The sequence below is a fragment of the Brachyistius frenatus genome, unplaced genomic scaffold (assembly GCF_029030835.1).
Source record: "Brachyistius frenatus isolate BFR_SWC_R1_liver_20210118 unplaced genomic scaffold, ASM2903083v1 Contig_10, whole genome shotgun sequence".
Taxonomy (NCBI): Eukaryota; Metazoa; Chordata; class Actinopteri; family Embiotocidae; genus Brachyistius; species Brachyistius frenatus.
This window is the reverse complement of record NW_027210609.1, coordinates 3,374,220-3,398,664: the sequence shown is the minus strand read 5'-3', so window position 1 is coordinate 3,398,664 and position 24,445 is coordinate 3,374,220. Positions and strand designations below refer to the sequence as shown.

Sequence of the window (24,445 nt, the reverse complement as noted above, 5' to 3'; positions counted from 1 at the left end):
TTGGTTGCTAGCCTAGAGATATAGATACTCACATCCATTTGTGTATAGTGTGTGTGTGTGTGCACGTGGGTGTGTGTTTTCGCGTTCATGCATGCGAGTTGTATATAAGGTCTCAGCATTGAAGGCTAAGCCTTGGGAATGGAATCTCTAGAGAGACAGCACAAGAGATTCCATTCCCACTGCAGGTAACATTAAACGAATTAAATAGCAGGTGTGTGTGTGTGTGTGTGTGTGTGTGTGTGTGTGTGTGTGTGTGTGTGTGTGTGTGTGTGTGTGTGTGTGTGTGTGCGTGTGCGTGTGTGTGTGTGTGTGTAAAGAGTTCAAGTCTATATACTTCAGAATATCCCTCTAGACCTTGTCAAATTCTGTGCTCAAAGTATAACGTGGCATCTACAGACAAAATTGGCCTTTCCTCCTCTCACATTTTCATATTTGTGTGTTCAGGGAATAGCCACGTATCAGCTTGGCGATTTGCTCATTTCTTTTTTCATCGTACTTCCCATTAAGCAGCTATCAGCCTTTCAAGCTGCCCCTTTATGTGAGATCCTTAATGCTTCTTTTATTTCTTGTACTGTTAAAGATTTTATAGGGTTTTTTCCTTGCCTCCTTGTGAGGATGATGGTTCTCTTATCACTCAAGTAATACAATGACCCAGCAAATAAATGCTTTATAACACACTATAACGCTTTTTTTTCTGCTTTTTTTTTAACCATAAAATCTTCATTTGAGTAAAAGTTACAATATTTTCCTCTGAAAAATGGTTGAATAGAAGTATAAAATGGATAAAATGATAATAAATCAACTACAATTGTTTAAACAATTTAGTAAATATATTTTATTCTTGTATTATTATTAATTGCATTATAGTGTGTTGTAAGCCATTTATGTTATGTTTAATTATCAAGGCTAAATTGGGGAGGTTAAAGTAAAGTGTTTGTTCAAGGCCAAAATAATTACATTTAAAAATGATGTTATGACAAGTATTTCTATCAGAACTCTTATTAATACTGTTATCACATCTTCTCTGCATGTGGAAGCTTTGCATGCAATTGAGCTTGTGGCTCCACAGTGGATTCTGTCCCGGGACCCTGAGGACAGTTAATGATGGAAACTCTGGTCTTGCTATATAAAGACTCTCTGCTGATTGTGTTAGTGACGCAAATTTCTCTCCTGTTGACTTGTGGATACTGAGGATTACACACTGAAAAATACAGTATGTATACACAGAGAGGAGGACTACATGTGTGTGTGGGTTTAAACACAGAGCAGTGTAGATTAACATAAACTACAGCAGCTACAGTATATACACACACATTCAAACAATCACACATGCTGGATTTATAGGAATACACAGAGGCATATAGGCTCAGTCTATATCTCTCTCACGCTGACAAACGCACACATGCACATGGTCCTCAACAGCATGACAAACCACAAGTCATGATGCCAACGTGTAAGATACACAGAGCCGCTAATAGGAATCTCAGTCTTGGGACATGGAATACCACAACCGGAAAGGTAAGACTACCTTTAATAGTTTATATTTCTTACTCTACACTTCTTGTATCAAATTAATTACAACATAAAACAGTCATCAGTTCTCTCGTTGGGCTATGGGATAGTTTTCAGTTACACTGTGTGGTTGTTGCGGGCCATAAAGATACAGAGGGGTAATTAACGTTTATGCAGTGTATTGTGCAGTGAGGTGTCAGGGCATTGTCTTTTGAAACAAACAGAAACTTGACATACTGACATGATACTTGACATGACTGGATTTAATATATTTTACCATTCTGTTTATTGGATATTAAAAGGGTTTTTCTCCCAAAATTTACAAACAACCCACATCTACTTCACTCTTCACTGTGGTAATTGTTTCCTTATCTGTTAAGTCTTTAATTTATAGACACAGCAAGGGAGAGAACTATGCAGTATACTGCATCAGCTAAAAAGTTAGTTCATGTTTCTACAGTAGCTCAGATTGGACAAACTACACACCGGCTCTGAGAGCATCTTTTGTGTTTTTTTGTGAGTTTCGTGGCTACTGTAGATTCTCTTACACGCTTAAAGGAGCTATTAAGGCAAGGGGTGTTCAGTTGGTGGCAATCTTCAACCTCACCACTATATCCCACTAAATCCTGCACAATGCTCCTTTGAGAGTAAACCGTACAAATGAGGTTGATGGGGATGTCATGTTCTGCAGGTATTTGGTTGTATAACAAAGTATCAGACAAACTAAACTGTTTGCTTGATGATAGGTTCAGAGGAAAAGTCGGCTCATTGAAGTTTCTTTAATTATTCTTGATGGCAACATTATTTCTCTGCACACAAATGTGTCCATTATTTCTTGAGATATCTCAGTCTTGACCAACATGGTGGACCCATTTTCTTCCCAAGGGCCTAATGGGGCTAAAAATTCAATACTAACGCGTACGTTTAAGCGATAACATCCTTGTTCATCTAAACACAATGCTGACAAATTTCATTAGGAGGATTTTTTTTTTGCCAAAAATTTTACAATTTGAGACATCTGTGAATAATCTAAAATAATTAAGAGCAATCTTATGATTTTTTGATTAGTGGGAGCACCGCAAATGAAACTGAGATGGATATCTCCTGTGAAAAAAACCAAAAAAAACCAAAACAATTTTCACTGTTAAATGCTAAGAGAAAACTGTGCTTTCTGTAATTTTGATGATATGGACTTATAATCAAAAGCACATTGTTTATAGGTTTTGAGACGCATCCCAGAAAGCAGAAAAACTTGTGTTAATGATATTAAACCTTCGACCCTTTGACCATTGTACTCAGAGAGCCGTTAATTCAAAGGGTTTCTGACTGTGTCCCTCAATTTCTCGAACATATCATTCCCATACAGAGAAACACAACATTTAGATGTAATTTATGGTGCCGCAAAGTCAGATTTATCCGTCTGAAGTTTACAGTCGGTGAGTAATATTTGGCTGAGGTCAGAGGGTGTATGTTCGTCATCACCAGAGGAAGACTGAAATGATGACGAATGAATGGAAGAAACATTAACATTCATTTATAGTGTAAAGCAAGAGGCTGGCAAGCACACGAAGGGAAATTACTTTAGATTTTTTAAAGGGTCATAAGTGGCTCTTGATGAATTACTCCTCTGCAGTTTGTAATTTACATTTCTAATTCATATCTCACTATGAATGTGAGTGTAAGTTTATTCTCTGGTATTTCTACGCGTTGATGCTCTCTGACAATAAAATATATTTTTTATGAAAGGGGAAAAAACAACTAAAAGTGACATAGATGGAGAATCAAATGTCGTAATGTTGCTTCTCTTCATTTTCACAATCTGTTGTGCCATGTCAAAGAGCATGGGAGCATGAGAGTCAGTCTGACCCAGCAGCCGAAGCAGGACAACCGAGGAGGGAGACGGACAGGAGGCAGGGGTTTTCCCAAGCCACGTTGTCGCACAGCTCTCACAATACTCTCTAAATAAAGATTAAGGACATAGAATTGTAAAAGTGTTTAGGGACAAGTATCAGTTTTTCAAGGTTTGTGTGCTGGCCTTTTATGGCATCTCAATGGACAGAAAATTGCCTTTTTTTGTCCAGACATACTGTCTTCATCTGTACTAAACACCGACATTTATTCATGTAGCATTTCAGTCCAGATGTATGGACTATGTTGTTGAAGTTAACTATTAAAAAATGTTGTATTTTTTTATTATCCTCTATGTTGATTGAAGTTGCTGAAATTCTGCATGGACTGGATTATTTGAAAAACATAATAATGAATTTTCTGCGCATAGCAGTACCAATAACAACTGTTAACCTATCACACTGTTGTGAATGGCTTTCGAGGTTCGAAGATTTGTTTATGTTTTTTGGTTTAGTGGGTTCCAGTGAAAGACTCTCTGTGTGGTTCCTGATCTGAGGCTGCGGTGGAAAATTCTCATTTGGGATTTGAGTACACACGGCTTGAAAGCCTTGCAGTCAACACTTCATCAGCGAGTGAGGTCAACTCTTTCACACTTCACACAACGAGTATACATATACACAAACACTCACTCACTGACAAAGACACTCACAGCAGCTCTCACACACTCACATGCACATACTGATACAGTTTGGTCCTGCCCAGCCAATCAGAGAGAAGTGGAGTAGGTCCCCCCAGAAGTGGGTGGGAGAGCTGTTGAAACAGAAGTCTGTCTCAGGACACACAAAGTTTGCATTGGTAGTTTGGAGAACTTTTCTGCTTACTACTTCTCTGCAATAATCTTCTTTTTTTTTAATCTTCTTATTGTTTTTTTAATTGAACTCTGGGGTCCACTGGAGCACAGATTGAGTGTGGAATGGCTGAACTGGTGCGAATCCGTAAGAAAAGGCTGCAGATACCCATCTCTAGGTAAGACGAGGAGTTACAGGATGTACAGGTTACATTCAGTTAACTACACATTTAGCCTCTCTGTGACTGCAATTAGGCTGGAGGACTATCAAAGATGCTATAGCTTTGAAATCAACATAATTAACAACTGCTAATGTGCAACGAGGCTGCACTTATGTGTAGGAGCAGTTTTCTTGTGTGCAGAGTGGAAAAATATGAATGAAAAATACACCCTGGGATAAACAGTGACAATTTGACACATTTTTATATTTGCAGATCACAGCAAATCAAAGAATGACATGTTTTCCATATCTTGACAAATATCCGATTAAACAAATACTGTACTTAGCAGCATGTGAGGAAATACACTTGTGTTTGTGAACACTTTTCTTAGTCATGCTTTGTCTGTGCAACGGAAGTGTGCTGCAGAGCTGGTAAGTCATGTGGTTTTGTTTTGGTTAACATGTCGATGTATTGGTGTCTGCAGGGCTCAGAGCTTGAAACTGCTTTTGTTTCTTTCTTTAAAAAAAAATACTTTAAACATTTGTGGTGACAAAGCTGATGCCATTCAGTCTTCTACTCTGTGATGATACATACCTATTGAGAATTCACTGTACGGTGTATAGATCCAACAAACGAGGACTTGTCATCTCTCTTTATAAACAAAGTTTCTTGAGAGCACTTGAGTAATTTCCTGTAAATGTCGTGTCAAAGGCTTTTCTACTTTGAACAGTTGAAACAAAAAAGACTGTTATCACGAAAGATTACTTGAAAGTGAGCGGTGGCATTCAGATGCATGCTATTTTTATGACTCAACAGCTTTTGAAAGCCCTTGCCAGCGTGATAAACACTTGAAAAGCTGCGATTGTCTCATCCGCAGGAGTTGGCTTCATGGCCGTGGCCTTGCGCAGTTTGAACACAATTGTTCTGGTGACCATATGGGCAGCGCATCAAAATATTTTAGAGAAATTATCTGTGGAACAAATATGTTATCATATCGAATAAATCTTTCTTTCAAACAGATAGAGCAAAAAAAAATCCAATTACAGTCCAGTCTAAAGGTTAGGGTTTTCATCACAGCTGTATCAGGCTGCAAAAGCTTTTGGATTCATTCCTGAGATGAGATTACATATCACACAGCAGGTGGGTTTCACTGGTGACATGTTCCCCCAAGCATTTGCTTCTAATTACACAGCAGGAGATGAGTGTTTCCAACATTTCTCTATTGTAATTTCATTAAAAGTTTCAAAACCAAGAATGAGCAAGACGATCAGAATGTTACCACAACTAAAAAAGGCAAAAACATAATTTTTCATGGAGAGTATTTTGACTAAATGTGGGTTACGTAAGGTTCAAACCATGGGAAGTTCTACTCTCATAGAAAATTTGGCACTAAGGGTGCCCTTTTGCCACTGGCTTTCTTTGGGCAGCTTGAGATTTAAATCACTTCCAAACTAGTTCTTTCTCTTCATGAGGATTTCTTAACCTGTTGTTAACGAACATCCCACTCACATTTCACTCACTCAAAGCAATGACAAGTGGTGCAGCTTTCCAGTACTGTACATTCAAAAAAGGAATCTACCTTTTTTTTTCTTCTGCATTACATACCAAAAAGTGTTTGTGCTTCATTTCAGGCTGAGGAGCATTCTGAAGCAGCTGGAGGAGAAAGATGTCGACTTTGAAGAAATAAAAAAGAATCTGGATTTTACAGCATCGTTACTAGAGGCAGTTTACCTCGATGGAACAAGGTAAAATAAGAAAACAGGTCAACATGACAGAATTGTAGATCAGTTTTCATGCCATGTTCTTGCATAGTTGTCCTGGCTCTGCATAGACAACTGGGTATCACGGCAAAGCGTGTAATACGTCCACGGGCAGCAGTTCAGTGTAACGCATTTGCCATGAGACGTCTAAAACCACCTGCGTTAGGGCAACAAAAACACGTGGAAAACCTTGTGTTTAGGGTTAGGGGCAAATACCTCCTGGGAATGGCGAGGGGCAACTATGTAAACACACTAAACAAAAAAAGACAAAACATGCATAAACACAAACATCCACGTTGTCTTTTGTGGGACCCTGGGACGCTGGCCTGCCACCTGGTGGTACCTTTATACTTCATCTCATGACCTCGTTGTGACGTTTGTTACTTGATCTTCATCAAGCGATCTTTCTTTGTTCTGATTCTTCTTCTAACACGTAGGCAAAGCCAGGTGTCACAAAGACACTTTGATACAGAAACAGACTTTCTTTTTTTTTTTTAAATGCTCCTTTTAGCAAAGACGTAGATGACAAAATTGATCAAATTGATACCACTCTCAGGTCTGTATATTAAATATGAAGAACCAGTCAACAGAACGTAGCAGAGTTTCGTACAAAGACTGCAAACAAATTGGGGAACCAGCTAGCCTGGCTCTGTCCTTTTCTAAAGCTCATTAATTAGCACTTTATATCACTTTTGTTTACATTGCATTTTTCTGGTGAACAATTTTGTTCAAAGAAGAGTGTAAAGATCATCAAATATTGAAAGTGACTAGTGACTGTTTTGTTGCGTTTTTTTTTTTTAACAATATGTGCTAGCAAGTGTTGTAGAGATTTTGCTGAGTCTGTGTTGGAAGATAGGCAGTGACTCTGCTGTCCTGACATCAGTTGGGGGGGGGGGGGGGGGGTCATGACCTTACTGTGATTAACATTGGCGACCACAGGGGTCCTCTGAGTGATGTTGAATGTCTACAGGCGGAAGGTTTGTCCATGGCATTAAGATACGTGGGAGCAGTTTCCATCATGTCCATCATGAAGCACCACAGCTTTGAACTTGTTGGAAGCTGCAACAGGGAGTCAGTGTAGTCAACGGAGACGAGAACTAGTGTGAGACTCTGTGGAAGGCTGAGCACCCGTTGGACAGCAGCATTCTGGATCTGCCGCAGAGGACTTCAGATCCAGGGGCTCAAGAAAGGAGTTACAAAAGTCCAAGCTGGAGATGACATGCACATGAATGAGCACCTGGATAGCGAGCAGCAATGTGTGCTTCCTCTTAATGAATGGGGGAAATGACAAGAAAAGTTGGGTGTCATCAGCATACTAGCTATGTCAAAGTATGACAGCAACCTGGGCAAAGCATTGTGGGACTCCCATTGTCAGCCTGCGAGGCTCAAACACAGTTCCTTTCCATATTAGCAGTGACTGGTCAGGTAGAAAGCAGACAAAAAAAGTGCAGAGGCAAAGGTCTGAACTGTACAGATAACATGGCTATAATGGCAAAGCATTACAATGAAGCATATTGAATGGAAGAAGTTGAAAAAAACCCGGGTAATTTGGTGTTCTTGTGTTACTCTGTTTTCATATCGTCTAACAAGCACTGTCTCTCACAGGCAGTGTTTGGAGTCTGAAGACGACCTTCAGCAGCTGCAATCAGACGGGGTGCCATCAGAGGTCACTGATTGGCTGGCCTCCACCTTCACCCAAAAGACTCGACGCCCTGTACGGCGCTCAGACGAGAAGCCCAAGTTTCGCAGCATCGTGCATGCAGTGCAAGCTGGAATATTTGTGGAGAGGTATGCCAGCACATGTTTATTTTATTTCTATTTCATAAGTAAAAGGTTATGAATTTTGAACAAAAATTTAAGAAGGACTGCATGAGCCTAACAGGATGTTACAAAAATAATTCCGCTGTTGTAAGAGAGAAACCGAACCAGTTATACAGCTATATGTTTTATTTATGACGCTTCAATACAATAAAATAAGGAAACGATCATCCCATACAATAAAACTCCCATTGTAAATGACTGTCTAAATGATTTTTTTTTTTACTATAACTCTATAAGCTCATACAGTGTTGTTACTATTACAACCACAGAAAAAACACTGACAGCCACACTTGACTGTGAAACATTAGCCTCCTTTTCTTTTTACAACATCCTTCCAAAGCGGACAGAGACTTTAGAGGATTTATATAAACAGCTCCTGAGTTGAGTTCACTGCACAGTGTCAACATCTGAACTTTATCTGAACTCAACATAAACATTGCATTATTCCAGGATGTTCAAGAGGGCCTATACTGCTGCCATGCCAGACCAACCTGCAGCGGTCGTAAACTGCCTCAGGGTAAGCCACCACTTATTGTAAAACTCACAGAGCACCATCTGTTTGTTCAGTAAATCACACATCACAAACGGGGCCGTATACACAGCACAAGTATGCATCAGTAATGCTGTCACTTTCATATCTATCTCCTCAGGATGTTGACCGCTGGAGCTTTGACGTGTTTGCTCTAAACTCGGCCAGCTCTGACCACGGACTCCGGACTCTGTTCTTTGAGTTGATCACCAGATATGAGCTCAACAGCCGTTTCAAGGTTTTTTTTTAACTTTGGATTTCACTGTTTAATAAAAATTGATATACAGTAGATCCCTTTCCATATATTAAGTCATAACAGATCTGCAATAATGTCAGCGCTTTGGATGGAATATCTCAGTAATACACTCATTACTGCCTGTTTTTGTGGCAAATGTGTCTTGTAATTTGCAGACATTGGGTTTAATTACCCCTTTGTGGTGTTTGAAGGAAAATGGGTTGCCAAATTATGCCAGCAAATCACAAGCATCGCTGTCAATCTTAACCTTATTGAAACATTCATGTTATTTTATCTTTTATTGTTAACAAAAGTTTGTGAACCTTTGGATTTTAAACTCAACATCGCTTTTAATGATTATGTAATGCCTTTTGCAGATCCCCATCTTGTACCTGACTGAATTCCTGTCTGCACTGGAGAGAGGGTACTGCAAACACACCAACCCATACCACAGCCATGTCCATGCTGCCGATGTGACTCAGACACTGCACTGCCTGCTGCTGCGCTCTGGACTTGTGGTACGCTGGACTCACTTGAATAATTTCCTTATTGATCAGCTGCCTCATCTAATTTACAAAAAAATGTGTCCTAGTGTTATAACTTATCTTTCTCAATATCAGAAAATTCCCTAAAAAGATCAAACTCAACAATGTGTGACTCCATCTTTCCCCACACTCCACCCTCCCTGACCGGCCTGTTACACTCTGCATTTGTTCTGACTAAACACACAAATCTTTCAAATCCAGATAATAAATTTGAAATCTGTTTTCATACATCATCCACTCACTTTTTCTCTAACACTTCAAAACGTACTTACTGCATCAGATTTTGGTCATGCGAATGTGTTGTTGTTTTTGGTATACTATTTGTTGACAATAAGAAAAATATATCTGACGCCTTATCCCTTAAATACAAGTGATTTGCGGTTGCGATTCAAAAAACGATGAAGTTACAACAACTATATGTTGCTACTTCATATAAAATCCAAGTAAAATGGTCTAATCCCATGTCAAAATACCAACATTGTGATATTATTATACAGTAAAGAAGATGTGATAATGCAGTATTTGCACCATTCTAAAGTCACAGTATGCCTTTTTTTTTCTTTTTTTCTTTTTCTTTTCTGTTTGTGTCCATCAAGCACTGGCTGACAGAGCTTGAGGTGATGGCATCACTCTTTGCTGCAGCCATCCATGACTACGAACACACAGGAACCACAAACAACTTTCACATCCACACAAAGTAAGCTTTATTTCTGCGCCATGTTTTATTGACCCCCGCCTTACACAGATTCTGCTCTTGCTATATACACATCACATCCTGTTGTGAAATTGGTAAAAGAGTAGCAGAAATAGTAAGGTAGTGTTTCTTAGAGGCTAGTGTGCAGTTTTAGAGAGAGAGAGAACGCGGGAGCACAGTAAAGCAAACACATCTTCATGGAGGGAACACAGTATTTTTAGATTTTCCTCATAGGAGTGCTGAAGAACGCAATCTCTTGGCACCCATCATCATCATCATCATCATCATTATGTTTTATTTTGGGAATAAAGCACAAAGATGCTTGTCCATTTTAAAAGAGTATGTTTTAGTTACAGAACTTAAACCACATCTTACTAACGTGTACTCTGCACATCTAAAGTTATATTGCACCCAAAATATATTTTCCTTCCAGGGTCAAACACTTTAGGCTTGGAAGATTAGCTGGGCTGTATGGTAGAGTGACCAGACGGAGCACTGTATATGTACAATACTGTGGCATGAAAATATAATTGACTTCCAAAACATTATATCAAACAATGATTAACCTAAACAACATAGAACAATCTCAGAGGACATTTTCTGCTTTTCACCTACATGTTTTAATTTGACAAGTGTTTTTGTTAGGAATGTTTGCTCCCTCTGTGGATGGGAAGATCTTTTTTATTCCTCAGATTTCAGTGTGCCATGTACCAAAGTGTATTCAAACTAGAATAACAGTCTCAGAACATTGTCTCTGTATTTCTTTTGTTTAATTAGTGCCAATTTACACCCTTTTAACTTGAACTGCTGAAGATTATGGCAATTAGGGAGTTATGGACTATTATAGAAGAGTTACTTCCTTTATTTTTTTACACCATTAAATTGCGTCACTCTTAGGATCCATTATGACCAACATGAATTCAAGCTGAGCTGTGGCTGCTAAAAGCACAAGCATTTTACAGCCCCTAAAAGACCACTTTAACACAAATCAGAGTCTTGTCTTTGAAGCCATTTTCCCAAGTGTTTTATTTAATATTTGGTTTTACTGTGAAGGATGGCAGAAGCTTCCAAAATAAATACTAGTTGGAAAACTTTTCACACTGCAGTTTGTTACCAATTTTAACAGTAAAAATGTAGATTACGTAAATTAACGTCATGGCACGGCATGCCTGATTGAGAAATTAATTAATTATCTTGTTATAATATGACTCACTACTAATACCCACCCATATTCAGTTTCTATTACATCCCCACTTCTTATTCATCACCTTTAAATTCATAACTACAGACCTGCAGTCATAGGGCTTAAATTGCTCCGAGAACTCTGCTTTTATCTAATTCTCACCTCCTCCACCCCAAACAGCCGCTGTATTAGACTGCACCTTCACGCACACTTTACAACCTACCCATCGCTCAATCCTCTGTCTGTCCCCTCTAATCTCTTCCCTGTCTCACCGTCTGTCATCCAGATCAGAGTTTGCCTTGATCTACAATGACCGGTCAGTACAAGAAAGCCATCACCTGAGTGCAGCGTTTCGCCTGTTGCAAGATGACCAAATGAACATCTTCATCAATTTGACACGAGAGGAGTGGATGTAAGATGACAACATTTCTACCATCTCTTTTTCAGCAATTTAATGCTAATTTTGTATTGTAACAAAGTTTTGCATCAGAGTGTACATAACAGCTATAAGTACAGAAGTAGCTATTGTTAGAGGTACTTAATGATAATACGTTGTTTTTTTTTTTTTAGCAGATTTTGTTTTGACGTTTGTTTGTTTTTCTGGTTAACGGAAACGGGCGTGACCTCATGTCAAGAAATTTCCAGCACAAACAATGGAGTTTAATTTACAATCGTTTTGTTTGTTTACTTTCAGAAAAGAGTCAGGTGAAAGATGTGTAGCAAATTAGGGAAGCTCAGATCACAGTTGATATGTCCCAATTAGAAAGCGAGCACGTGTGTCTGAAGCATTGTTTTCAAAAGTCTCTGTCCATCCAGACTAAAAGGGGTCCAATAAAAACAATTTCAGCAGTATTTTTTTTTAAAGTCTCCATTTTAGGGGATCAGGAACACCAGAGTAAAGTGGACAAGTTATGCATTTCAAAACAAAAACACATTGGTCTGGATATAGTTCCAGTGGGCCACCTAATATGTATTAATCTGAAGCTGAAAATAATTCTCAACAAATTCAATATTAACTTCTGATAACCTTTTCTAAAACCTTTGGAGCCTGTTTTTAGGATGTTTTTTTCTTTAATCATTGTAAACATTTGGGAACTGTTTTTAAAATTATTTACACCTTCAGTAGTAAAGAATGGGTTTAGGGTTGATTTAGATGAACAGGGAGAGTCAGAGAGAGATAGACCCCATGACAGTAATCATCTGCCCAGCACAGATTTTTCTTAAGCAATACTTTACAGTCTCTCCTCTGGCTGACCTTGACTTCTGACGTCCTGAGATGAAATATGGCCAGTGAGAATCAATAAAGGATCATGTTACTCTCACTGTTAAGCGACTCATTCACTAACCAGGAGTGGAACAGTGAATGAGTTATATGTGAATCAGAAATCTAGTAAATTATATAAAATTGTCCAATTTAATCATGTAGAATTTACAAAAACATTTACATAAACAGTTAAAAGTGGTTGATTGACTGTGATGTTCAACTAATTTGGCAGCAGATCTATTCTTACTAGTGTAAACAATCCATGTCTACACTGGAGTACAGTTTGGGGTGAGAAAATATTTATGGTGTATTTCTGTATTCATGGAGGCTGTTGCTTCTTATAACATGGACACGGTACGTGATTATGTTATTTATGGAGGAGCACTGCAGATATCAACAAAGATAAAGATCAGCAGCATACTGTAATGGGCTTTTCTAGCAGTCAGTGTTTCCATGGGAACAAGAAAATCCATCAGGAAATCTAAAGAGGTTAAAACACCATTGAGTCTTCCTGCCCTCGATTTACAGATCTTTCCTATCATGCAAGGTCAACAAGTAACCTGGATGTCCTGCTGTGTGTTTGTGTTTGTTTATAGGGAGCTGCGATCGCTTGTTATAGAGATGGTGTTGTCCACTGACATGTCCTCTCACCTACTCCAAGTCAAAGCCATGAAATCCTGTCTACAGCAACAAGAGCGGTAATTGCTAATGGGATGTGCTGTTGCTCACGCTGTGGTGCACAATCAGGAAGTCAAAAAAATGAATGTTCAGAGTTCATTCAGCTGATTAAAACATCCTGCAAAGATGCACACAGTCTGCTGTTAAATCTTGCTTTTCTGACATGTCTGGAGACACAACATAAAAACAAAAACAAGAAGTGCAATATGTTTTTATTCCAACAGGATTGACAAGCCCAAAGCACTGTCTCTGTTACTGCACACGGCTGACATAAGCCATCCATCCAAGCCCTGGGCACTGCACTCTCGGTGGACCAAAGCCCTGATGGAGGAGTTTTTCAGGCAGGTAGGAACTCTAATTGACCTGAGCTGTCAATGGGACTTTTTCTTCTCCTCTCTTCAAAGTTACAGTTCTTAGACTTGTATTATTTTGTTCAAAAATATGGTCAAACGCAACAGAAGATGAGTGTGAATGCCTCAGTGCCGCAGTGCATTATTGTTCGTCTTGGATGAAGGAGCCATTCAGCATTTTAGAAATGTGCTTATTCCCTTGCTTGCTGATGGTTTAATGAGAAGATCAATACCTATCGGCACTTGTGTGACGTCAGGCACACAAAAGCCATGTGACTCCTGTATCAGATTTAAATTTGGAAAACATTGACAAAGAATCAATTATGCCAGATTCATTTAGCAAACCTTATGATGTTTTTAAAATGATGTTGCCTTTAAAATCCCACAAATCTCATGGCAAAATGCTGATATTTGTTTATTGACATAAAGGCTGCGAGATATGGTTTAAAAATTCGGAAAAGTTGTAGACCTTTTATGTTTGATCACTGTTACGTTTTTTTTCTTGAACTTGGAAACAGCAGTTTACCCAATCTCATCTCAAGGTCCATTTAGTAGCTGTTCTGAAACTTTTAATCATGTCGCTTGAGCTTCACCTGCAGATGCAGTTTGGCAGTTGTCACAGAATATGATTTTACGTTTTACATTCTTTTATGCAAATTATAAGTTATTTCTTGGAAACTTGTGCACCTATGAAGACAGAGTGATGCAAATGAAAGCTCTTGTGACTGAATGGACCTTGAGGTGAGGCTGCTTCACAACTGGTGAAAAGCTGTGTAAAATGTCATAAAACTATGTGTTAAAGATATGTCATGAAGTGTGAGGCTGCAACAGGGCAGGAGATGAAATCATCTGTTCAGGTGTAGGAGGTCTTGTTGCTGTCTGAGTTGTCTGTGAGAAGAAAAAAAAAACTTAAAACACCATCATTTTTTAAGAACAGACCCAGTGAGCCGTGTCAGAAAACGAAGATAGAATTGGCTGCAATAGGGAGGATGACACTTGGTACGACAGGAATGAATGGATTAACCATAAAAGCAGCATTAAATTACTCCCACTCTTGTATTTTCACTGCCCGGACTTGAGGAAATAATAGAACAGAGGTGGTGTTGGGCAGCCCTACTCTCTTTGAAAACAAGATGCGAGAACTTCCCTGTGAAAAGGCTCTTTATTGTAGTTTTGTGACTTTCCAAAAAAAAACCACTCATGTTATTCTTTGAACAATGTAAGCGTCTCAGTTGGCGAGTGTTGGAGTGAAATAACCTTTAAAAAGTTATTTTCAGGTGCTGTGTGGGATGCCCTTTAAGTATCTTCTCTCTCTTTCTATCTTTGTGAGGGTGATAGAGAGGCGGACCTCGGCCTGCCCTTCTCTCCACTGTGTGATCGAAAAAGCACCCTAGTTGCTGAGTCACAGATTGGTATGTCTCATAAAAACATTCTCCAAACATGGTTTCTTTCACTGACTTTTCATCGTTGGAAAATTATCTTGTTTTCCACAATGGTTCTGTAAAAACAACAATAACTACCCATCTTAGCAACATAAATACAGAAAATATATGTATAATCACGAGTTCCCCATAAGTCACTGTTTGTAATTGCAATTTTTGTCTTTCTCTCCTTTCAAATCCAACAAGCCACTCGGTGTCAGACTTTATGCTTTGCGTTCGGTGCAGCTGCACAGTATATGACCTTTACATCTTATATTTAAGTCACTGAACTGCTTTTGAATCTTTTTTTTCTTTTTCTTTGAGCTCATTAACATCTTTTTTTTTTTTTTTTACACACTGTGACATTTGCTCTTGCAGGTTTTATAGACTTCATTGTGTATCCTACATTCTCTCTGCTGACGGACATGGCTGAGAAGATTGTTATTCCTTTGGTGGAAGAGAACCCAGGTCCACCAGACCCCTGCAACAGACATAGGTAAACACACTTACAAGGCCTGACTTCTTTAATGGCTGTAGAAAAAAAAAGTACACTTTACTATGTGTTAGGTTTTAGATATGAATGAAGATGGAAATAAAGACGGACTCCGAAGTATTTGAGACACGTGACAACAGGATTGAGATGATGGCTGTCGCACGGTGACAAACATGCTCACTGTCTCAATAGTAATCTTTGGAAGGAGAGCTCCAGAGGTCTGCAGTGGAGTCTCGCTCACATCACAGCTGAGCTGGTGAGTTTCCGCTCTACTTGGACTCGACATACCGAAGACAACAAGCTCAAATGGAAGAAAAGTGGCTCAAATGGTATGTTATATATTCATTCCTCTTTTTAGGAATGCACTGTGTAAAATCCCACATTGATGTTTAAGTAAAATATGAATGAAGTAAATACATGAAGAAATCCACTGCAGTTTTTAACTTAACAATGTTGAGAAATGGTTGTACTTTTCTGACGTCACATTTCACAACAATTCAGGCTTAAAATGATCACTAATGAAAAGTTAGACAACCTCTGATGAAATATAATAAAATATATTATGTCAAGATATGTGATTTGGCAGGGAGAAAGCCCCGTGTTTTATAGATGTGATCAGTCCTCTTGATTTGATTTGTTATCTAAATTCATTTTAGAGTGATCTCATGTTGAGACTAACAGAGATTGTTTTTCTTTCAGTTTAATAAAATTTTCCAATGCCTTTTCCAATCTTCTGTATCCTCCAGGATTTTCAGACCCCAACGTGACAAAAGAACAGAGAGCCAGACAAGAAATGCTGTCAGAAAAATCCCTGCAAACCCCCACTCCAGACACAAAACAGTAGACAGGACTTCATGTCTGATACGTGCTCGTTTCAAGATTATCTGCAAAGAATAACTGAGGTTAACATTGAGTCACTTTTTGCAACAAAACCACAATGCCTTTAATTATAATGATATAGCGATAGAGGAGGAGAGAGAGGTGGCCTAAGATTAGATCGTCTTCCCAAGGTAAGATGCAATGTAGTGGCAGAAATGTCCTCATGTCTTATTTTAAGTGTAGTATTCTACAATAATTTAAATGTAAAGTGTACATGCTGGTCGTGTTATACAGTATGGTTCATGTCGTTAATTTAATTTGCCAATTAAACACAGCAACAGGATCGATTTACCCATTGTAGTTTGAACTGTACACCAATCATTTAATCTTGAATTAAAGTTAGTGAATCCCCTTTTTTGTCTTGTATCATTTGATCCACTTAAAATCTTGGGAAATACTTTAAGGCACATCCAGTGGCCTATTCTGCAAACCAAAAATAACAACAACTGAATAATACAACTCACTGTAAGTGATGTTCTGCATTTTCACGACAAACAGCAGTGCACATTTTTACTACATATATATTCAAAACCCCCTTAAAAGACTCCTGTCATTTTAAAATGTATGCTTGACTATAAGAATTGATGCTTTTTTATAATATCTCCAAACAGTATCTGTTTTGATCTATTTAATCAGATTTAGTTGACATTTCTCTTCATTCTGTGCATCAGAAAAAGCAGCCCTCTAGAGACTTTTATAACAGCATTTAGGCATTTAGTATATTTTATTTAAAAAAAATTCACAAAAATTATAATTGAACATTTAACAAGGATCTCGAACACCTTAATTTAGGTCTTTTATAAAGTTGTGAGACTTGTAAAAGACATGTTCAAAAATGTGTATTCAATAAAATAGCAGCGGACAACTTTTATTTCTTTACTATAATAATATGGGCAAGCTCCAAATTCAGTCAATAGCATTTGTGCCACACTTCCTCCTTTAGACCCTCCCTTGATTTTAATAGGCACAGTTAAAAAAATGTGTAGGTGCCCCTTAAAAAGCTGGCCATCGCCTGGTTTGAGTTCTCTTCCCTCCCAGCAGGAGGAGCTGTAGAGCAAAGACAGAATTGGCTCCAGGGTTGCCCAGAGGGCTCAGCTTCAAACCCAGTTACAAAAACAAACCTATTTTTGTTTTACCCGTTGTCAGTTAAGCAGTTTAAAATTGCATCTCGAGTTTTCGTCATGACATGACAACTGAGAGGTCAACTGGGAAGACACAGCTCTGTTACTTCTCAGTAAAATGTGCGCGATTGGAGCTTGCACCCCCAACACTTGCAGGAGTATAAATCCATCATACAGTAGTAACTGTTTGAGAATGTCACCACCTGTCACATGCTCATTACACACACACACACACACACACACACAAAAAGATGGCCATGATTTTCTGTTGTCTTAAGATACAGAGATCCTTCTGTGCTCTAAATTAAAAGGTACAAGATCAGAGTGTAAATATTATCACACCATAGTTTGTTTTCTTAGAGTGCCTCTCATTCTTAATCAAAACGGAAACATCAAGGGATCCTACAGCATATCTCCTTCAAGTCATGATGTTGAAATGTTTGAGCAGTAAAAACTGGCAATAGAAGTGGTCGGTCTCGTGCAGACTACCTTAAAAAGCCAGCTGTCTGTATAGATATCAGGAGTAACTGAAATTGCTGCAGTGCTACAAAGTGTATTTGTGAAATCCCGTCTTGTTTATGAAAAATGAATGCATTTTTATGCTCTCGTCTCCGAGTGCATTGAATAATTCAACAGCTGAGAGCCTATTTTTAGTCAAAATCAACCTCGACTACATGCATGACCAGGGGTGCAATGATAAGTTCAACTTGAAATTTTTGGGGACTTTCTATTCACGCACCTTTTTTATTTATTTATGCATATATACATTTGGATAGTAAAGCTGATCCCAGTGTGTTCTGCTTTCTTGCACTCAGGGTGACTTCATGCCGACACACTAATTGTCAAACAGTCAACTAGACAGGTGTGACAGAAAAAAAATAACCAATCACCAATTTAAACATTTTATTGTATCAAACAAATTTAGATTACAGATGTAATCATCAATCAATTCAAGTCAAACTGGAACAAAAACTCCCCCGATTTGATTGATGTAAAGTACACTATTACCATTCAAAAACAGAACAAACATTACGTGGTCCATAGATACATTTTAGAAGAAAAAAAAAACATTAGCTTGGAAGGAATGTTTTACCGTCTTTCTTGTTCATTGTGGATAAAGTGGAGATTGTTGGCAACTGCATAAATAAACTGCTCATACTGTGGCTGATTATTCTGCTAAGGTGACATCAGTATTAGGGTGGCTTTAGTTTTCGGTTTCACTTTTGTTAATCTTTTTCTTTGAGACATGTCAAGTATGATGTGAAGGTTATATGGAAAGATTGTCACGTAATCTACATGATAATGTCACTTCAGCGATACAAATAACAGATGAAATGATAGCAAACATTTAAGAGTGTGGTGATGACTTTAAAATGTACTTGTTACCTATAAAACTAGAAATAAAAGGGAATGCAGCAATTACAGTTTGTGTCTGGTATTTAAAATGTTTGATTTGCTGTTGAAATTTGTACCTCATACAAAATGACAGTAAATAATTTGGGCTCAGACAAAAAGTCACTGTACATTCAGTGCCATGCAAGAAGGTGTTTGATGAGCAGGATTTGAATTCGTAAGCATTCATGTGTCAAAAATGAGGGAGCAAATTTTCTCCCTGGTGATGGATTCTGCCTTGTTAATCCAAAATATGGAAATGGTTCTGCAGATACAATCCTCCGTTATTTACCCTGCTTGTCAACTAGATATTTACAACCACAAGGTTTGATTGTTTAAAAGTCTGGTTATCGGTGTATTACTGTAAACAGACATGTCTTTGATGTTATTTAGTGATTAATGAATTACTCACCACGTGGTTCAAAGCATATTTGATTCATAATACAATGAAGATAATGTAACTTTAAAGTCCAACTGAAATCACATTTAGTCATCACTTTTTGCAGTCTAAATTCATTTGTGTCCTTTTTTTAGTAGTTTTTATACTGTGAAAAAGAACAAATGAGGTCAGGAAATATCAGGAATGCTTCTTCCCGGCTGGATGTATGTCAGTGTCTGTGTTTTATTGACAGTAGCTCTGGCAGGACAACAAGAGACAACATCAACAAACTTGCCCTTTAGCTCACAAACCTACCAACAAACAGTTGTTAGTAGTGTGTGTGTGTGGGGGGGGGGGGACTAAAGAGGACTTCCACAAGCACAACAATGCTCTGAAACCCCTTTTAGGTAGGTTTTCATGTGGTTTAATGTGCTGCAGCTGAGCTTGTTGGCTAAATCGCCCGCAAACAGATTTTACCAACAGATTTTACCGGTGAACTTTTCTCCGTTTCTTGCAGGACCTTGCAGTTCCTGTTGTTAAGTTAGATGAGCAGGAGAACAGTGATGTTGTGGCTTTATGAATATATTGTAGTAAGTGGATCGTCGCTGGGTTCAGCGTACATCTGACTTGGTGTCTGTTTTTTTTGGCGAAATCGCAGACAACAGAGCAAAATAGGCGCAGATTTAAAAACTCCTCAAATGTAGATGAATTCAAATTCGTACTGTAATTAAAGGTAATTATGGTGGTGTGTGGGGAAAAAAATGCTTTTCGCTGCTGCTGCTTTTTTGCTGCAGTAACACAAGTGGCCACTGGAAAGAAAATAGCAACAAGACTAAGTGGTGGCATCCGAATCTCTTTCTTAAAATCGTATCCATCCTTTATGTATTTTGTTTAAAATCAAGCAATTTGATTGGCTTTGACGTTTTGTAACTATGACAAATTAATAATAATAAAAAAGAAAGAAATATAACTTCTTTCTTTTGGGTTTTATTTATCCTTAATAATAATAATAATAATGTTTTATGTACATATTTTGTGAATTCTGAATTCTGCTTTTCTGAAAACTGAACTCTGATTGGGTTATTTTTTTTTCAATCAAATCTGACATGATTAATACAGAAGATATGCGTGGTGTTACGGCTACAACTAGCAATTATCATGATTATTATGCACATTATCGTCTTAATTGGTGAATTAATTGTTTTATTAATAAATTGTCAGAAAAGATATCCCTCACAGTTTCAGATTATTTAAAAAAAAAAAAGTCTTGTTTTGTCTGACCAACTGTTCAAAACTCCAAACTAAGTTTACAGTTGTATAAGATGAAACTGTATCTACACAGAAGTCATGAGCGGCACGTATGGCACGTACAGGAGGCTTTCAGGTGCAGTACTGAGGTTGTTTTTTTTTTTTTAATTTTATATAGTTATAATCATAAATGCAGAAAAATAGATTTGATGCTTAAAAATACACTTAAGGATAAATGCGAGCCATTACATTTCCTGTGTGTACACCTGGTCTGATAGAAATAGGAGCAGATCGATACAAACAACTGAAAAACATGGCTGAAATGCGTTCTGTGCAGACACAGTGCTGGAACCACAAAATTATGTTGTTGTTTTCTTTTAAAAAAAAAAAAAAAAAATACTCAAAATGTTTAATAAATTACCAAAATAGTTGTCTATTCATTTTATATCATTTGCCAAATTGACAAATTAATGAACTGATTGCTGTAGAAGAAATTCAATACCGTATTTGTAGATATCCAATCCAGTAGTGTAAAAATATGTAAGTATATGTATGTAAACTGTCAATTAACGCAGGTGCCTTCCTTTAATTTATAATTCAGCATCCTCTGTAACTCACTCGGACAAAGTGGTGGCATTCAAATTTAAATTGAGGGTTTTGGCTCAAGTTGTTCATGAATTACAGATATAGTTTTATTGCTTTGAGATGGAACAATAATTGCTGAAGTCATATGTAATGATAAAAAGCTGTCTAAATGGATTGCAAGTACAATATTTGTTGCCTTTGATAATTATTGAGGGGGACATTAAGCATATGAGTCGTGATAGTTTGACCATGATTGTGACTGAGAAAAGACAGAAATAATCTCTGCCTGTTTGGTTCATACGTACATTAGGCTACGAGGTTTTACTTCAGTGCAGGGGAAGCAAGAACAAACCAATATCATTAAATAATTGTCCCTTTACACCAGATTGTTGACACAAAATAAATGTAGAAACCTTTGTTCTTGTTCTCAAGGTGTTAACTACGGCCTGACTGTAGAGGGATAGAGATGCCCTGATGTTCTGAAAAGTGAATCTGCAGACGCAATCTTCTGCCATTGTGTGGGGCTGACTGAGCAGACTGGACAGCATTGTGTTGTACAGAGGACTGCTCTACTTCTCTTTCTCCAGGCTGCATTTCTTCGTCTTCTCCTCAGCGGGCTGACTTGGATTGGGTGCTCCTGCTTTTGTGTCTGCAAAATAAAGATGGAGACATCAAAGACTGATAGGCAGTGAGCGAGAGAGGAGGCTGACTCTGGGGATTTTAATGGACTTCTGGAACTAAACGATAAACAATTGCGAACACTGCCATTCAGTGCTTCTTCAAGTGAATCTTTTTAGTTTTCTAAATTTATTTTTCTGCAAGTCAACATTTAGTTAACATATACAGTATGCTTCATTGCATCTGACTTTAAGGGTTAGTGGTGTATTATGTAATATCAATATGTGATAGATATGAGGGACATGACTCCTGCTTATTTCAAGTCTTCTTTCTGGAGGGCCTTTATATTTGTTGCACTCTGGTGCTTATTCAGACGTGATACAAACATCACATTTACGCTGCAAGGTTTATCTCTGAAAGTGTTTGTTTTTTTAGAGTCACTTTTATGTAAAAGTCACAATGGCAATTTTACTGCTTTCTGGGTCTAAGAGGGTTGTGTGTTTGCGTGATGTAAATTTGGATCATCTGACGAAGTCTGCGTATAGAGTAGGAATCAAGTTACTGTCAGGGCCAAGGAGCACGATTAACTGGAATGGAATAAACTACACACTGCCCTTCAACTAGAGCCTTACATCCCCCATGGATACTTTAAAGCATCAGTATTTGATGTTTTTTTTTTTTTTTTATTATTCTTGTGACTGTTTAAAAAAAATAAAAAATCATATATATATATATATATTGTGTTGATCAGTTTGCTGATTGTGTTCTCAGGTCTCTCTCTGAAAAGTAATTTTGATTTCAATAAGACATTCTGATTAATTAAAGATTAAATAAAATGTTAGAAAAAGCGCAGCTCAGTTGCACCTTACTTCGGTGCCCATGTCCTCCTTTTTATTGGATTTTAGCAGTTTAGACTCAAACACTTACAATAAAATTAAAATACATTAAAATAAACTTTTTTTTTTTTTGTAAAAATGAATCGTATCCTTTTAAAACATGAACAACAAAGCAAAAATGTAATCATGAGTCAGCTGGTTTTCCCACTAGGGAGTTAGCATTAATAATCCTCATGTCTGTGTGATTCAAAAAATGAACATCAAGTATAATTGTAAGCCTGCCACTATTATCAGTGTAAAGTGCCTTTACAGAGCAAGAATGTGAAGCCTAACAGGCATAATAACAGCAACTAAGGAGGGCCTATTGATAATTGAGCTGTGACACGTTAAACTTTATACAGTAATAATCCCATCAATGCTTTGTGACTGTACTGTACTTGTAGGTCATTAAAATTCATAATTAAAGTGCATATCAAAACAATAATCTAGTGTAGAGAAAAGAAAACAGCATATGCACCATTAAAGCTCAGCCCCACCCCGAACCTAAGTTTTCCACTTTAGTGTGTAGTAGCGTCCCAGGGTATTTGAGCCATGGCGGCGCTCTGTGAAGTGTGGATCAAAGCCGCTTCACAGATGTTTGTTGACAAGCCATGATTACGTAAAACCGAGCCAAGCCTTTTGAACTGTTTAACAAACCTAAATAAGCCCTGCCTGGTGAATGCAGGATGAGGAGTCCCTTGAGGGAAAATCCAATAAGGCAGGAAAAGATTTGCGCGGAAGCGAGGTTCCTCTGACTCTTATGTACCTGCTTGTGCGTCGTTTTGTTGCGATGAAGGATCTGCTACATTGGCAACGCTGGAACGATCCTCTTTCTCCTTGGGGAGGGGGCACTCGAGTCCACCGGCAGCCTCTAATAGACTCTCCCTTGAGAACTCTGCAGGGGTCAGAGAGACAAATAGAGGATGAGATGGAGAGGGAGATAGGAGCTGATAAAAAAAAAAACAGACAGAAAAAAGAGGAAGCAGCGCACTTCATCATACAGAGGTGTTGGTAAAATGCCGACATTGGCTCCTGAATGATGTTAGTGTACAGAACTAACCCACCTCATCTCATCAATCAATCGATGTCAGCCGGCATTTATAGCTGCATGTTATTTACTCATGATGACTCAATTTAAAAGGCTGATCTTTCGTTGAATCCATGCTCGACTGGATTGGTGTTAATGGTCACTGATTTGTTTCCCCAAGCTTCCTCTTTTGCTCTATTCATCTGGACTGAAAACTTAATAATGCTGCTCTTTTATAAGGGGAACAATCCATAAAGAGTCTGCTCATCTTGTAATCTTGGACTATAGCTTTAAAACCTTTTACAGCACAGAAACATCTGTGTTCTAGTTACTGCTTCAGAGAAACAGCCCTGTCGACTCATACTGCATTAGTCCTGGCCTATTACTGATGTGTGTACAGTATGTGCTGTCCACTATGACCATCTAGCCGCCTGCCATTACAGTGAATTTTATGGCCTGAGCTGAAAAGCTGACCTCCGTTTTTTGTCATTAGAGGTAAAGTACTTGGCACAGAAAGGAGGCAGTATCTGCCAAGGTGGCACAGTGACCATGTGTTTCCATTAATGGAGAGGTTTGACATTTTGGGAAACACACTTCTTTACTTTCTTGAGATTTGACGAGGGAATCAATACCACTCTCACTCTAAAAATGTGGCTGGAGTAAACAGCTGGTTTGCTTAGCATGAAACCCCAGCATCTCCAAACCACCACCTCAGAATTTATTATCGTACTTTTTATTAATTTAATCCATGCAAAACACAAAATGTGCTAATGGACGCTGTTTTACTGCAAACTGCTCCTGGCAAAGAAAAAGTCTGGCACACAACCCCTTTCAAATTTCTAATCATTGTTAGTGCCTTTTGACAGAACCAGGCGAGCTGTTCCCCATTGTTTACTGTTTTTATGCTTAGCTAAGTTACCTAGCTTCTGGCTACCTTCATATTTACCATACTGACTACTAGATTGTGGTATCAGTTTACT

General features: G+C 38.1%; 2 protein-coding genes across 2 annotated transcripts in view; one reads left to right on the top strand and one right to left on the bottom strand.

Annotated features, from left to right (window-relative positions):
- The first annotated feature begins 4,268 nt into the window (after positions 1-4,268).
- Positions 4,269-16,645, top strand: LOC138616541 (dual specificity calcium/calmodulin-dependent 3',5'-cyclic nucleotide phosphodiesterase 1B-like). Its single transcript, XM_069690917.1, has 14 exons — positions 4,269-4,386; positions 6,000-6,113; positions 7,734-7,916; positions 8,400-8,466; positions 8,600-8,716; positions 9,091-9,231; positions 9,855-9,955; positions 11,422-11,547; positions 12,996-13,097; positions 13,302-13,422; positions 14,758-14,839; positions 15,227-15,344; positions 15,534-15,670; positions 16,088-16,645. Exons 1-14 carry the CDS (start codon positions 4,334-4,336, stop codon positions 16,183-16,185), a joined length of 1,560 nt encoding a protein of 519 aa, XP_069547018.1. The 5' UTR covers positions 4,269-4,333; the 3' UTR covers positions 16,186-16,645.
- Positions 16,646-18,229: 1,584 nt separating this feature from the next.
- Positions 18,230-24,445, bottom strand: part of LOC138616540 (protein phosphatase 1 regulatory subunit 1A-like) — a 31,754-nt gene continuing 25,538 nt past the window's right edge. The window contains exons 6-7 of the mRNA XM_069690916.1: positions 23,205-23,333; positions 18,230-21,594 (exon numbers count right to left, since the gene is read on the bottom strand). Of these exons, the coding sequence (XP_069547017.1) occupies positions 21,515-21,594; positions 23,205-23,333 (209 nt within the window). The 3' untranslated portion in view covers positions 18,230-21,514. The remainder of the gene's footprint in view (positions 21,595-23,204; positions 23,334-24,445) is intronic.

What these genes read in the sequence shown, in the direction of transcription:
- LOC138616541 (XM_069690917.1), top strand. Translation starts at nt 4,334, where the DNA reads ATGGCTGAACTGGTGCGAATCCGTAAGAAAAGGCTGCAGATACCCATC. An exon ending in CTGCAGATACCCATCTCTAG is followed by an intron (nt 4,387 to 5,999) that starts GTAAGACGAGGA and finishes GCTTCATTTCAG; the next exon opens with GCTGAGGAGCATTCTGAAGC. An exon ending in GAAGAAAAGTGGCTCAAATG is followed by an intron (nt 15,671 to 16,087) that starts GTATGTTATATA and finishes TGTATCCTCCAG; the next exon opens with GATTTTCAGACCCCAACGTG.